The 15,769-nt window shown below is 54.4% G+C and overlaps 1 protein-coding gene across 2 annotated transcripts; it reads left to right on the forward strand.

Annotated features, from left to right (window-relative positions):
- The first annotated feature begins 2,163 nt into the window (after positions 1–2,163).
- Positions 2,164–11,622, forward strand: CDC25B (cell division cycle 25B). Of its 2 annotated transcripts, XM_082431901.1 has the most exons (16): positions 2,164–2,599; positions 3,400–3,506; positions 4,126–4,177; positions 5,798–5,839; positions 6,024–6,060; positions 6,315–6,437; positions 6,550–6,672; positions 6,863–6,997; positions 7,466–7,546; positions 7,665–7,844; positions 8,033–8,128; positions 8,647–8,709; positions 8,851–8,949; positions 9,163–9,296; positions 10,021–10,132; positions 10,301–11,622. In XM_082431901.1, the coding sequence occupies exons 1-16, from the start codon at positions 2,400–2,402 to the stop codon at positions 10,439–10,441; spliced, it is 1,725 nt and encodes a 574-aa protein (XP_082288027.1). In that variant the 5' UTR covers positions 2,164–2,399; the 3' UTR covers positions 10,442–11,622. The 2 variants fall into 2 exon arrangements, with proteins under 2 accessions (XP_082288027.1, XP_082288028.1); XM_082431902.1 differs by lacking the exon at positions 3,400–3,506 and having other exon boundaries at positions 2,168–2,599.
- Positions 11,623–15,769: the final 4,147 nt, after the last annotated feature.

The following is a 15,769-nucleotide window of genomic DNA, read 5'->3' on the forward strand; positions in this document are numbered from 1 at the left end:
AATTTACAAATACATCTTTTTTTTTTTTTTTTTATTCATTTATGGCTGCTTTGGGTCTTCGTTTCTGTGCGAGGGCTTTCTCCAGTTGCGGCAAGTGGGGGCCACTCTTCATCGCGGTGCGTGGGCCTGTCATTATTGCGGCCTCACTTGTTGCGCAGCACAGGCTCCAGACGCGCAGGCTCAGTAGTTGTGGCTCACGGGCCTAGCTGCTCCGCGGCATGTGGGATCCTCCCAGCCCAGGGCTCGAACCCGTGTCCCCTGCATTGGCAGGCAGACTCTCAACCACTGCACCACCAGGGAAGCCCCGAAATGATAACTTTTAAAATAGGTTAAATAAAGTATTAAAGTTTCTTTTTCTTTTTTTTTGTTTTTTCGTTTTTTAAACAGCCTTCCTTTATTTATTTATTTTGTAATTTATTTATTTTTGGCTGTGTTGGGTCTTCATTGCTGTGCGCAGGCTTTCTCTAGTTGCGGCGAGTGGGGGCTACTCTTTGTTGCAGTGTGTGGACTTACTGCAGTGGCTTCTCTTGTTGCGGAGCATGGGCTCTAGGCAAGCGAGCTTCAGTAGTTGTGACACGCGGGCTCAGTAGTTGTGGCACGCGGGCTTAGTTGCTCTGCAGCATGTGGGATCTTCCCCGACCAGGGCTCAAACCCGTGTCCCCTGCCTTGGCAGACGGATTCTTAACCACTGCGCCACCAGGGAAGTCCTTTTTTTACTTTTTTAAATGCGGTTACTAGAAAATTTTAAATTACATATGTAGCTCGTATTTGTGCCTCCCATTTTGTTTCTATTAGCTAGGACTGTTTAGACTGACTCCAGAAGAATATGCAACCCATTATAGTAGTGACTGCCTCTGGGGAGGGGCCCTGAAGATTTGGGTGGGGTGGGAGACATACTTTTGTCACGTCCCCACCCTCCTCACCCCTCTCAGATGGGACTGGGGTCTTTCCATTCCCTTCTTCCACATGTCTTCTGGCCCACCCAACCCCCTACCGCCAGGCCCTCCCTTCTGCCACCCCCACCCACTGCTCCTTGGCCTGAAGGATTGGGGTTGCAGGGGAAGGGACTCAAGGCCGCAGCTCCAGCATTCCTGAGCTGCGACCCGACAATCCGGAGGGCACCTCTCCCCGGGGGAGATGGGGTGCAAGAGTAGCTTACCACCCACTGGCTTTTGGTTTCAGCCTTCCCACCACGGTCCAGGAAAGATGGCTCACTAGGAGGTGATCAGATAATTAGAAGATGCTCAGTTAAAACTAGTGACAAATTCAGCCTCCCTGATCAAAGAAACACCAATTAAACGTTGGCATCACATTAGCCAAACCGTCAGTGGGCATGAGATAATTCCATAACTGGGTTCTGAGGTTGCTGACACCCTCTTTGGCCCTCACGGCCAAAACTCATGGCTAGACCAACCATTAGAGCATCCTCTGGGGCTGCGGGAGAAAACTGGATCGCTTGGCATCACATCTAATCAGAGGCTACGGAAGCACCAATCAGTTACGTGTCAGCCCCCACCACGGGTCCACCTCCCACACTGGGGGCTCCCCGTGGGAATTACGCTTTGGGGCCGCTCTGAGCTGCCAGTCGCAGGGTCAGGGAAGCTGCGGGAGTAGAGGCGCCTGGGGTGAATCTCATCTCCACCATCTGCACAACCGTGTGACCTTGAACGAGTTAATGAACTTCTCTACCCCTCATTGTCCCCGTCTGTAAAGTGGAATGGCGAAAACAGACCGCACAGCACAGCTGTATTCTGCAGACTCCGGGAATGGAGGCTCTCAAGATGCCAACCGGTGCTTGTGAGTGATGTTAAACGGCGGGGGCCCCTCTGAGGCTACCCTGGGGGGTTGTTGCATCCTCTGAGGCCCTCTTCGCTGGAGGCTCTCTACACACCCTCTTCGCTGGGGGGTGTGTAGCTCCAAACCACATACTGAGAAGCGGAATTTGGGAAGCCAGGCTCCTCGAACCGTAGCTGGGAGGGAGTGCGAGGGGCGTAAGAGAAACCCTAATTCCTCCACCCCACCCAAAGCCTGGAACTGGGCGAGGCCCGACTGGTCCAGCCTCCGCGCCTTCCACCACACGGGCTCCGCCCCCGGTCCCGCCTCTCTTCTAACCCGCACCCCCATTGGTGGCGTCCGGCGGCGCGGCCGCTGTTATTTTTCGAATATATAAGGAGGTGGAAGTGGCAGCTTCTGCCAGAGGCTTCCCGGGCTGGTGGCTGGTCCCCGCGTCCCTCCTCCCTTCCCCACCCTCCCCGCTTCCCTCTCCTCCCTCGCTCCGGCCCCGTTGCTATTCCTCCCTCCCTCCCCCCTCCACCCCGGGCCGGCTCCCTACCCCGGCCCGGCCAGCTGTGCCCGGCGTCTGTGGGTCGCCCTTCGCCCAGCCCTCCCGCCCCACCGAGATGGAGCTGCCCCAGCCGGAGCCCGCGGCAGCCTCAACTCTCAGTCCGGCCGGCGTGCGCGGTGGCGCCCAGCGTCCCGGCCACCTCCCAGGCCTCCGGCTGGGGGCTCATGGCCTCCTGGGGTCTCCGAAGCGCGCCGCCGCTTCCTCGCCGGTCACCACCCTCACCCAGACCATGCACGACCTCGCCGGGCTCGGCAGGTAGGGCGCCCCAAGGATGCTGGGTGTGGGGTGAGAGGCCCGCATTAGGGTTTAGTCCCGGGCCTCTTGGGAGCCCTGCCTGGGTGCCAAATGGGGAGGCATCCGGGACAGAGACTGCTTCAGGGGCCCAGGACTAGGGCTGTGCTGTTCACACCCTCCAGGTGACTTGTTCTTGGCCCGCACAAGCCTCTGGAGACCCTCTTCCCCACCTCCACCATGCTGCCTTCCTAATCTCAGCCCAAATCTCCACCATTTTACCCCAGGCAGGGGATTCTGAGTCTGGAGGGGGAACTTGAGGGTGGCCCTGTTCCCTCCACCCCAGTTCTTTCCTGGGGTTAAGGGGTTAAACTCTGGTCCTGCTCCCCAAGCAAGCCTGCAGCTCCAGCCTGGGTTGTCCTTGGAGCAATAAAGACCAAAGTCTTGGCCATTCCTCCAGAAAGGCTTGTGGATGGGTAGGGGCCTGAAGAGTTTAGGGGAAGGCCCTCCAGGGCTGTCTGCTGCCCCACAATCCCCCAGGATGATCCCAGCCCACCTCCTCCAGCCTACCTCCTTGCTCTTGCTCTGAGTTCACCTTCCCCTGCACCCAGAAGAACGTTAAATCAATCAACAAAGAGAAGACACTTAGAGTCTCTGTAGAAGGCCTGAGAAGAGGGTAGGCCCTTGATGCCATCACCTCCCTGGGACAGTTCAGAGGCTGGATGGGCCCTTCAGAGGTGGGTGGCTGGTGGGAACATGGGCCGGCCAGCCCTTGAGCCCCACATTTACCTTTCTCCTTCCCTGGGTCCCTGCTCCCTTCCCAGCGAGACCCCAAAGAGTCAGGTAGGCAGCCTGCTCACATGCCTATCCCTGTCCCGTCGGGCGTCTGAATCCTCCCTGTCGTCTGAGTCCTCTGAATCTTCTGATGCAGGTGAGGCCCAGGGGTGCCAGGGGAGTTTGGGGGGCTGCCTGAGCCTCCCCACTTCCCTACTGATCAGACTAACATCCTTACCACAACCTGGTGGGCCCAGCAGCCTCTCTCTGCCCACTTCTGGTGGGGCTTACCACGCCCAGCACAGACTGGCTGGGCAAGGCGGGTGTTGGGTGGGGTCCTCTGCGGGAGATGAGATCTTACCTATTTAAAACCAGGCGCCAAAATCCTGAACCACAGCCCCACCTGGGAGGCATTAGGGCTGAAAGTCTGTCATTTTATAACATTCACTTGACTTCAGCTTTAACTTTTTTCTTTAAAAAGCCATTATCTCTTCTAGAACAGATTATTTTAAACCAGTTCAAGAAAAATGCTTAGCAGAGTTCTGGTTTAAAGCCTACAGGGAGGAGTTTCCATAGTAAACAGGGAGTGGAGCCCTGTGTGATTTGGCAGTGTGTCAGCCCTTGGGGTCCATGGGTGGGTTTTGTTTCATTTTTTAATGTGTCAAGACCTAAAATAACAACAGGTTTTTTTCCCTTTTCTGAATAGGGTTGGGACATGGTGGGGGAAAGTGTGCAGGAAATGCCACCACTTTCAAACCAATGCACTCTGTCCCCAGGTCTGTGCATGGACTCTCCCAGCCCTATGGACCCCCAGGTGGTGGAGCAGACGTGAGTAGAGAAGAGGGACCACACTGCCAAGGAGGGGGAACCTGCCCTGGGGAATCTCAGTTCTACCCTAAACTCACTGGGAAGCCTGGGAGAGCAGACAGACCTCTCTGGATCCCCAGTGGGGGCACTAATTGACCTTCCCATGTCCTGGAATTCTGCTCCTTCTCTCAGGGAAGGGTCTGCTCTCATGGGAGCAGCTTAGAGTGGGTTCAGGGCTGGGGTGGTAGGAAAATATGGTCCAACTAATTCAAAGTTTTTAATTTACTTTAGGCCAAACAAAACAGTTGCTGCAAGCTGGTTTGGCCCTTGGCCATCCTATCAGTAACCTCTGGTTTCAGTGACATTTGACCCTCTGGCCAACCCCTGGACCAGGCCCTTTGTGAGGGGGAGTAGAGAAGTTGGTGGGCTCTGCTCAGCACAGTTCCCTGCTTCTTGGTTGTGGGGCATGAGTAGTACCTTCCAGAGTACAGCTGTTCCCATCCAGCTGATCATGCCCCAGCAGGGAGAGCAGCTGTCAGGCATTACTGGGAACAGCTGGGCATCCCTGGCCTGGGCTAGGGGACTATGGCTTTGGGTTTAGGGCAGTGGCTGTCTTTCCTCCCATTGCCTTTGATCAGACTGGGCTGGGCTGCAGGTTTGTTCATAAACAGGAAATGGGGAGAGCACTGGGTGGTGGTGTGGGGACTGCAGGTTGGGTTTTGATGGTAACACAGGACTGTCCCTGCTTTACCCCCAGGGCCCAGGTGCAGATTGAAAACCAAGCCAATTAAATTGGTCATCCTGATGCCAGGTTGGCTGGGCACAGCCACCCCCCACTCGGGGCAGGGGCATCCCCCTGACACTTTAGCCCTCAGTTCCCCCCACCACCACTGCACCTGCTTTGACGGTTACACAGAAAGAAGTGTGTGTGTGTGTGTGTACATAGACACACAAAAGCCCCGCCTGGCAGGTGGTCTCTGGTAACATAGCTAGCCTCAGAAGGAACATCTGTTGGAATTCTTTGCCTGCTGGCCTCTTCTAAGGCAGGAGGAGGGGGTAGGACAGAGGCTGGGTCCTGGAAAATTCCACAGGAGGGAGGAGAGGTTGTGACCCTGCACATTTGTCACTAGGGGGTCTGGTACAGCAGACTGAACCAGGCCCCTGTCCTGGAGGAGCCAGGACAGTCCCACACAAGGGAGGGAAGCCCAGCCTTTCTGGCATCCAGGCCCTGGAGACATCCACATTGTCAGGACAAGGCCTGTCATCATGGGATGGATGGATGCCTTTCCTGGCAGCCATATGGCCCTGCTGAGGTGATTTGCATACAGGTGGAAGGCCTGTGGGCAGGCTGGTGAGACTGTTGCCTTGGTAACTCCTCAGCCACCCTGCAACCTACCCCAGCTGTCTCTGTCACTGCCATTCTCCAGGCCTCCTCCATTCAGGGCAGCCTTTAAAATCCCAGGCTGCCTCTCATCTCCCCTTCCCCTATACCTGGGCCCCCTGATAGTCTGCATTCTTCCTCCCTCCTCTTTCCCCTGGCCTGAGCCCTGGCCCTGGCCCTGTGGACTAAAAACCTAATGCTGGGGGTGGGCGATGGGCTATGAGGGGAGCTGGGTTGCATTGGACCCTTCTCTCTCCTAGATTTGAACAGGCCATCCAGGCAACCAGCCGAGTTATTCGAAAGTAAGTGCTCGGGCCTTCCTCACGCAGGCTCCCCTGCCCCGTGTGGGTGGAGTAGGCCCGGGGAGGGTGCTTTCCCAGGTCCTCCCGAAGGGGTGCACAGGGCTCTGTGGTGGAGGGGCACCCTGCATGCTCTGTGTCACAGCCCAACTCTTCAGCCCTGAGGTGTCTCTGTTTCCTTCTGCAGTGAGCAGTTTTCTATCCGACGCTTCCAGTCCTTGCCGGTGAGTGTCCTTGAGGCCCATCAGGAGGCTCGGGCTTGCTGGCCAGGATTGTGGAGGGGCAGGAGGGACCTGGGGTTGGTTCCCAGAGGGTAGACTTGAATCGGTTGGGTGTCCCTGGTCTGGCTGTGGGAGCTGGGGCTTTGGAGGTGGACAGGGGAGCTGGGGGAGTTGGAGGAGGGATGGGAGAAGGTAGGGCCTGGGCTGGCACCAGAGGAATGCAGCCTTCTGTACCTGCTGCCCTCCTGGCTCTCTAGGGGAGGCTTCTGGGCCACAGCCCTGTGCTACGGAACATCACCAACTCCCAAGCGCCTGGCACCTGGAGGAAGAGTGAAGCATGTGGCCGAGCTGCCCACAGCTCTAGGGAGGACAAAGAGAATGTGCGCTTCCAGAAGGCCAGAGTGGGAGCACTCCAGGGAGAGAAGGGGGCTTGCTGGGATGGTTCTCTGGCATTTGATCATGCACCCCCTCCGCTCCCTGTATTGCCCGCAGGATGGATTTGTCTTCAAGATGCCGGGGAAGCCCACACATCCCAGCCACACCCATGCCCTGGCAGAGTGGGCCAGCCGCAGAGAAGCCTTTGCCCAGAGGCCAAGCTCGGCTCCCGACCTGATGGTATATCAGGAGAGCTGACCCATGCAGGGCAGGCATGCATGCAGGGCAGGTGCCTGTGAAGGCAGCCTGGGGGACTTGAGGGTGATCCTGAGCCCTGAGGCATTGGGAAACTTTTCTCAGAAAGTTTGGGGTGGGGACTGCCTCAGGGCCCCACCCCTGAGTCATCTGTGTCTATTCGTCACCCACACAGTGTCTCACCCCTGAGCGGAAGATGGAAGTAGAGGAACTGACTCCCCTGGCCCGATGCTGCTTCTCCCTGACCCCAACCAAGGGGGCTGCCGAGGAAGATGATGGATTCGTGGATATCCTGGAGAGTGACTTAAAGGTAAACAGCCTTGCCCTGTCAGGCCCCCTACCTCTCCCTTCCTGGGATCTCCGAAAAGGGGAGAGCTCTGAGCTCTTACAGCAAGACTATGACCTCATTTCAATGTCAGAAGAAGAATTGGAGGTAACTGAGTCACAGCCTGATCTCTGGCCAATCAGAGAAGAGGAGGTGGCTGGTGCTGCAGTGAAGGGCGGATGGGCAGGGCAGGGGGAAGCCTGGTCCTCCTGCATGGCCACACTTCTCACAGTTCTATGCAAGCCCCTGCAGCGAGTGGGGCCCTGCAGCTTCCTAGTTCTGGGGGGCTGCCCTGTGCTCGGGCAAAGCGAGGGAGGTGTGAGCAGGGTCAGGGAGGGTTGCTGGCCTGGAGTTTGCTGGGAGAACTGGGAAGGCTGTCCTGGAGGACTCGGGGCCTTAGAGGTTGGACCTTTGCCTGCGAATGTAACCATATCCTTGCTGATTTGGCCTCAGGAGGATGATGTAGTCCCCCCAGGCATGGAGAGCCTCATTAGTGCCCCGCTGGTCAAGACCTCAGAAAAGGAAAAGGAGCAGGTGAGCCTCTGGAGAGGCCCCTCAGAATTTGGAGGGGTGGGTCCCTACCCTCCAGGTGGGATTTGGGGTGGAGAGCAGGGGCTGGAAACTCTGACCCCAGACCTGCCACCTCTGCCAGGACCTCATCATGTACAGCAAGTGCCAGCGGCTCTTCCGCTCTCCGTCCATGCCCTGCAGCGTGATCCGGCCCATCCTCAAGAGGCTGGAGCGGCCCCAGGACAGGGACCTGCCCATACAGAGCAAGCGGAGACGGAGCGTAACCCCTCCAGAGGAGGAGCAGCAGGAAGCTGAGGAACCCGTGAGTGCCCTCCTTCTAGGGCGGGACTGGGCTTGGCAGGGCTGAGCTGCCACCCTCCAAGTCCACCCTGCAAGTCCTTCTCAGCCGGGTTTGTGGCAGAGGACAGGGTGCAGGGAAGGGGGGTCCTAGCCAGACGGGGCACTGAGGGGCAGCCTCACCCCTGACCCTGGCTGCCACCTGCCTCACAGAAAGCCCGCGTTCTCCGCTCAAAGTCCTTGTGTCATGACGAGATTGAGAACATCCTGGACAGTGACCACCGAGAACTGATCGGGGATTACTCCAAGGTACTAGCAGTGGGATCCCTCAGGAGGCTCGATCCCTTACTGACTGTGGCCCCTGAGCCCAGCAGCTGCTTCAGCAACTCCCTCTCTCCCCAGAGGCCCCTCGCTTTGTCCTTTGCATCTTATCCTTTATTCTCATCTAGACTCCTCTCTCTCTCACTCTCCTTGATAGCCTGACTCTACCCAAATCTGTACAGGGCATCAGTGGTGTCTCAATCTTGGAAAACATTTCCAAACCATAACATCTTGCTTGGAACTTCTTTGGGCCTCATCCTGGGGCTTGCTTGGCAAAACATGGGGGCAGGAGGCATGGGGGTTCATCTCTTCTCCCCATCTTCATTTCCCCTTGAAAGGTTGTTCCCTGGGGATCAGACCCTAGCGGCCCCTCTTGGTTGCTATGGGAACCAGAGCTGAATTTGAAGGTCAAAGCAGGTGCGGCCTTTGGGCTTGGGAAAAAACTCCATCTTTTCCATCTTACCAATCTCACTTTCTCTCTTCCCTCTCTCTCTTCTTCCCTTCAGGCCTTTCTCCTACAGACTGTGGATGGAAAGCACCAAGACCTCAAGTACATCTCACCAGAAACGGTATGCAGGCATGAGCTATTTTCTGGTGCATTTGGGACTTCTGTTTGCCTGTTAACCTCCCCTGGGTTCAGGCTACGCGCATGGGTCAGCCCCTGCCTGCCAGCCTGAACTGCTGGAACCCACCTCCGTGGCCTCCTACAGATGGTGGCCCTGCTGACAGGCAAGTTCAGCAACATCGTGGAGAGGTTTGTGATTGTGGACTGCAGATACCCCTACGAGTATGAAGGCGGGCACATCAAGGTGAGGCAGGGTGACGGGAGAGGCCCTGAAGACTCACCCAGTTCTATCCTTCCTCTGCCCGGAGGATGAATCAGTAGGGGGTGGGTGCACCCTCTCATGGGATTCTGCCTCTCAAGAGGGGTGGGGTCACTCATTTGAAAGATGGGGACCGCATAGGGCAGGGTCTCCCACCCAGGCCTAGGGCTGTGGCCTGACCTCTGGCTCCTTCGGCAGACTGCTGTGAACCTGCCTCTGGAAAGGGATGCTGAGACCTTCCTGCTACAGAGCCCCATCACACCCTGTAGCCTGGACAAGAGAATCATCCTCGTTTTCCACTGTGAATTTTCATCTGAGCGGGGGCCCCGCATGTGAGTCCCAGCTCCGCCCAGCCAGCTAGTGCTGCTCCTGACCTTCCTCGCCCAGGATTGCGGGTGCTGGAGCCATCCAATGGCTAAGAGGCCCAAGCCCAGCCATGGCCCCTTCTGGACCTAGACCTGTTGTCTCACCTGATACCTTGGAGCAGACCTCATCCCCGCTTCCCTGTGCATGGCACCCTCCTCCTGTCTCCTTCTCACTGTCCTTCCCAACAGGCCTCCCATCTACCCTCTGTCCATTGCTGCCCCTCCCCCACAAAACCTAACTCTAAGTCTCCATCAGTGTCCTTAAAGTCCAAGCGCCCTGTCCCAGTCCTCAGTGACACTGACCCTTCCAGAGTTCAATCGTCGTTTCCTCTCTCCACCTCCTCCTCACCAAGCCTTGTCCAGACCTTCTGAATCTACCTCTTGAACTTTGTCCACTTCTCTCCTTTCTGCCTCCCTTTCTCAGCCCAGGAGAAATGTCTCTGACAGAGATTGTGCAACTGTCTTCTGGACAGAGAACCCCCTTGATTTGCTTCGTTCCTTCTATCTCCCCAACCTCGTCTGTACCCAGTTAGCCAGACTGATCTAAAAGTGTTCTTGTGGCTGACATTCCTCCACTCAAGCCTTCTGTGGTTCCCCAAGGCCCTCAAAGGAGTGGGCTCGGGGACCAGGTCCCCTGATGTATACCCCACTGCACGCCCAGCTCTGAACCGCACACCCCTGCTGGTCCCAGGTGCCGTTTCATCCGGGAACGGGACAGAGCCTCCAACGACTACCCCAGCCTCTACTATCCTGAGATGTATATCCTCAAAGGCGGCTACAAGGAGTTCTTCCCACAGCACCCGGTACCATGGGTGGGGGTGGCCATAGCCTCCGTGGGAGGGCTGGGCTACAGGGAAAGGGCTCGGCCAGGCAGTAGCCCTAGGAGAAGGAGTAGGGAGGACTGGGTCCCCCCGCCACCCTGGAAGTTGCCCATTTCCCCGTATTGATCAACCCATCCCATCCTGCCCTAGACCTTTTGTGAGCCTCAGGACTACCGGCCCATGAACCATGAGGCCTTCAAGGATGAGCTGAAGACCTTCCGCCTCAAGACGCGTAGCTGGGCTGGCGAGCGGAGCCGGCGGGAGCTCTGCAGCCGCCTGCAGGACCAGTGAAGTGCTGGCAACTGTCCCACCCGCCTTTCTTGCTTTGTGCGGCCTGGGCGTCAGCTGCCCGGTGGCTTACAGGGCTGAGGGTCTGCTGTCTGGGCGAAAGATGGTGAGGGTGTCCTGTCTGTCTGCCCCAGTGCTGATCCCCTGTCTCACTCCAGTCATACTCCATATCCTGGTGACACCCACGCCCCCACCCCTGGCACCCCTGGAAGAGCCCAGCCTGCTGACTTAGTGAAATTGGATTAAGTCTAGTTCAAAGGAAGTATTTTGTGTCTAGCAGGAGCCTTTTCTCTTTTTTTTTTCTTTATTGTTTGGGTTAACCCTTTGTCTTCCTGTATCCAGAAAAGCCCCCTTTTTTCTAGGGGCTTTGTTTGTATGTATGAGGCTGAGAGAAAGCTACAGCCCCCTAGGGTGGGCCACAGCTGTACTCCTCCCTGCCCTAGGAGTCAGCACTGTGCCCCAGGCCCTCGACAGCACTCCTGAGTGTGTGCGCCATGTTCCCCTTTCTCTTTTCCTCTTTCCTGTCCCTCCATATGAACACCTCCAGCACAGACATGAGCTCTTACTCTTTCCTGTTTCAGTGTTATCTGTATGCTTGATCTGTCTTTTTTTTTTTTTTTTTTGCCCATCTCAGGATAGTCACAGGCTAAGGTTTAGGTTCCCCCGCCCAGTTGGGGTTAAAGACTCAAACTTTCATAACCCACTTGGCCCTGGCTTCTGTTGCCTCAGAAAGGGATGTTATTATCTGCGGAGGCCCTTGGGTGAGGGCTAAGGCCTGCATCCTGAGCCCACTGGAAGCCCAGCCCTCACTGCTGTGAACCCTGGGACCTGAACCATGTCAGAACTTGCTGCTGTCTTGTCATGGATGGACAGATGGACGAATGGAAGAGTGGATGGATGGATGGCCACGGATGCACAATGCCTTGTCCACAAACCGCTGAGTTGAAAGTGTCTCAGTGAGGATGACAGCCTGCAGCAGGAGTATACGTGTGTCTGTGTGGACAAAGTCTTTACACTTTAAGGTTTGGAGATATTCAGAAGGAAATGTCATGGAAGCAGCTAAACCAAGGCCAGCCACCTCTGGGTTCTGAATCTCAGGAAATGGGCAGGGCTTCTTGAAGGCCCTGATGAGTCATCTGGTAGGGTCTTGGTTCAATAAAGCACTGAGCAAGTTGAGTAAGGCAGCATGTGTCCTGTGGAGCCCTTGACAAGACTGCGGCAGACACTGATGGTGGAATATCGCAGGGGCAAGTCAGCAGATTGAGGCTGGAAGACTCCTGGGAAGGTGGCCTCATACCCTCTTCCCAAGTCTTGCCAAGATTTTGGATTCAGCCTCCCCATTTCCCTCATCTGGCTGCTCAAGCACTTCTGGGCTCACCCTTCCTAAATTCTGCACCAAAAAGGCAAGAGTGATGCCATCAGTTCTCTCCTCTAGAATTATCAGTGGCTCACCATTGCCCTCAGATAAACTTAAAAGTCTCATAGCCCTTTAGGATCTAGGCCCTCCCCAGCCTCATTCCTCACCTCTTGCTGAATCAAATCCCAGCAACAGAGCTGTTGTTCACATTTCCTTGTCTTTGCATCTGCTGTATTATCCTCAGGAATGCTCTCCCCAATCTGCTTTTCCTCTTTTAAGATTCGGTTTCAAATGTTAATTCCTCCCAGAGGCCTCCCTGCCCTATCAGGGAAATGACTTTCCTTTCAGTATCCCCAGCACCCAGCAGAGGTTCCACCACCTAGGAGGTGACAAGTTCAAGATCAAGAGAGTGGGAAAGGGCCAATCTGGGAGAACCAGTCCCAGGCCAAACCTGGGTGTGTCAGGAAATCCTCTCGGAATACCACAGCAAATAACTCTCCCCCTCAACCATGAGCTGTGATTGTAGGGAATCCTTTGCAAATGTACAACTAAGACGCTGCCTGATACAGAGTGCACACACAACATGTCAGGTGTCATTACTGCTTTCTGTCAAAGTTCATCTACCTTGTCATGATTATTTGCTCCGTTTTGCAGATGGGAAAACAGGCTATTTCTTGCCAGAGCAATAAGAAGGGACTTGAGATTCCCAGGCTGGGTCTAAAGGACACTTACCTGGTCTCTCTAGCTTGTCCCCCTGCCCACCCCAAGTTTCTTATGCTCCAAGGCTTGGTCTTCACTCTTGGTCTAGAGCCCCCTGCAAGGGCACAACCTGTGGGAGGGCCGGTATCTTGGGGGCTGGACTTCTACTCAGGAAGAGGAACTCTGGAAGCCTCCAGAAGCCCCCTCCACTGAGCAGGCAGCTGACACCAAGGCCAGCTTTATTTGGGTGAGGATTTGCCCCAGAAAAGGGAAAATATCTGTGCAGACGCCTGAGAAAGAGGGAGAAGTAGAGGGAGGGGAGAGAGTGAGCCCTGGGCACGGTTATGCTGAGACTTGCCTGTACCACCCTGAGTGCTCAAGTGGTCTGGTTTGATGAGGAGGAAGGCAGCTGGATGCTCAGAGGGCATTCACTTACCCCAGGTTATGCAGCAGATACAAGCAGAGCAGGTATTACAGCTGCCCAGGACTCTCCCACTCACCTTCCACCTCTGGCCCAGAGGACCGAGGTAGTGGGGCTAGGCTGCCTGGCTTCTGCTCTGAGAGTCCTCTTACCACTCTGTCCATCTGGATCAGGCCACATGGGGAGGAGAAAGTAATGGGTGCTGAGTGTCTAACACCGCCCAGACTGTGCCAGGTGCTGACAGCTGCAGCCACATCTGCCCCGCTCATAACCCATCAGAGTCATAGCTGCTGTCAGTCTGCTCCAGACACTTTTACCTAGTGTCTTCAACGCACACCAGGTCAGTATTCAGCTCATTTTGCAGGGGAGACAGAAGAAAGAGGAAGGCAGGGAAGGGACCCTGGTCAAGCGAGGCCGAAACTCTTCCCTGAGAGAAGGCCCTGGTGCTGACATCTACCTTGAGGGAGGTGCAGGCCTGGGTCGGTAGAGGGGGCGCCAGGGTTCACCTCTCCAATTCGGGTAGGGCCAAGACCTCCCTGCCCCTGGGAATTTCCGGGGATGGGGCAGAGGTGCTGCAACCCCCTGTTCCACCAGGAAAAGAAGCTATAACTTTATTCCTGGATGCTCATAAAGAGGAGTGGATCAGGCAAGGAAGTGGTTTAAAATACTGGGCTGCCAGCCAGTTTTAAAGGTTGTTTTACTTGGGCCAAGGCGGGGCAGTAATTCCCACCTCTGGCTAGGAGCCTGCGAACAGCCACGTGCAGCCGACTCACATGGTTAAAGAGCTGTGCAGGGCAGGGTCCAAGTGAGCTTGTGCCAGGCCTGGCAGAGTCAGGAGGCATCGCTGGGCACTGGGCATTATCGGATTTGCTCACCAGATAACTTGCAATGACAATTTTAAAAATGTTTTCTTTTTAAATTGGGGAAAGATTGACATTTCCTCAAAGGTACACATCTTAAGCATAAAGCACAGATGTGACGAGGCACCACACAGCTCAAGATGTCGACATTTCTAGCATCCCAGGAGGCTCCCTCCTGCTCCCTCCTAGTTACCCACACTCTGTGGTCACCACTAGTTTGACCTCTATCATGGTAGATTAGTTTTGCCTGTTCCTGAGCTTCATAGAGATGAAATCATACTCTTTTGTGTCTGGCTTTTTTCACCCAGTATAATGATTTTGAGATTCATCATGTTTCTTTTAGCAAGAGTTATTATTGTTCATTGCTGTGTAGTATTCCATTATATGGATATATTCGTTTTTTTAAATTGTGGGATATTCCTTTTTACTTAGAAAATTTGCAAATAATTTTTAAAAGGCAATAGTCAATGTTGGGAAATATTTTTTTTGACTTTTTTTTAACATCTTTATTGGAGTATAACTGCTTTACAATGGTGTGTTAGTTTCTGCTTTATAACAAAGTAAATCAGCTATATGGATATATTCTTAAATTGAATTATTCATTCTATTTTTTTCTTCTGGCCTTTATTTATTTTTGCCATGCCACGTGGATCTTAGTTCCCCGACCAGGGATTGAACCCACTTTCACGGCAGTGAAAGTGCCGAGTCCTAACCATTGGACCACCAGGGAATTCCCTGGCCTTTAAATCTTTTAAAAATTAAGGTAAAATTCACCCTTTTGTGTATACAGTTCTGTGAGTTTTGACGAATGCAGTTTGGTAACTGCCACCACAATTAAGATATAGGACATTTTCATTTTGCCCTCAATGAATAATTTGGGACTATTTCAAATTGTGGTGGAACTATACCAGGAGTGGAATTGCTGGCTTGTAGCATGTGTGTTTTCCACATAGTCCTCCAAGGGTTGCTATACCAACTTACCTTCCTACCAGCAGTGTCTGAGAGTTCTGTTGCTCCATATTTTCATTAAGACTGGTAAATTTTAATTTCTCTCTCAACCAGAAAATGTGGTTATTTATAGCAAAAAGCTCTGTTAACTGTCAAGTGCTGAACCTACATGCTGTGATGTGGCAGTAGCAGGAGCTCCAGCCTGTTTTCTGATTCTCCTACGTTGAAATACTGATCTTAGTCTTAATTGTTTCTCAAGTCAGATTCTGAAAAAAGTTAAAGTGACTCTTTGGAGTTAACTGACTATAGATCACTGGCTTGAGTCTTCCAGTGACAATAGCTCACAACCACCTAGAAAACATGATTTTTAAAAAGTCTTTATCCCTGGAATTGAACACACAGGCACCCTACTTTCCAGAAGCAATAAAACTGTTGGTGGTACAGAAAGGAAGGATGTTTAGACAAGGAGGTCTATAGCCATGTGGAATCTGGAAACAATCAGGAGAGGGAAGTTGAGCAATGATGGAGAAGTTGCTGTTCTACAGCCTTAAAATTCATGCCTTGAGAGAATGTTGGATGACATGAAGTTATTCAGCCTATTGTTCAAAGTAGACAGTTGGTTATGGGACAGAAGCTAAGAAGCATTCCCACCCAACCCACATGGGAATGTGGGTGCCGAGCAGTGCTGCCAGGATTGCTTCCTCCCCACCCAGTCTATACCAGCACACATACCCCTGGGAGGGGTGGTGACTGAAGCTGCCAGGCTCTGAGTCAGCTGGGCCTGGGGCAGCGGGAGGGGAAAGGGTCTCACGTGGCTGGGCCTGAGCTGCCTCGTGGGGCCTCCTGGCTCTCAGCCCTGCAGGAAGAGCAGCCGTTTGAAAGGACGAATCACACACTGCCTAGTCCTTCTGGAGTCCAGCCAAGACATGGGGCCTGGGGCTCCCTGAGGGGAGGGCTCAGGGCGGGGGCCTCCTGAGCTGGGATTGGAAATACCAGGGAAGGAGATCATCCAAGCAGGGTGGGAAGGGAGCTCCCAAGGTTGGATT

The sequence above is a fragment of the Balaenoptera physalus genome (genome assembly GCF_965194825.1).
Source record: "Balaenoptera physalus genome assembly, chromosome: 16".
NCBI lineage: Eukaryota > Metazoa > Chordata > Mammalia > Artiodactyla > Balaenopteridae > Balaenoptera > Balaenoptera physalus.

Excerpts from the sequence above, each read along its gene's own strand:
- CDC25B (XM_082431901.1), top strand. The coding sequence starts at position 2,400 with ATGGAGCTGCCCCAGCCGGAGCCCGCGGCAGCCTCAACTCTCAGTCCG. Across the intron at positions 6,061-6,314 it reads GACGCTTCCAGTCCTTGCCG|GGGAGGCTTCTGGGCCACAG; the intron begins GTGAGTGTCCTT and ends CTGGCTCTCTAG. Across the intron at positions 7,845-8,032 it reads AGCAGGAAGCTGAGGAACCC|AAAGCCCGCGTTCTCCGCTC; the intron begins GTGAGTGCCCTC and ends CCTGCCTCACAG.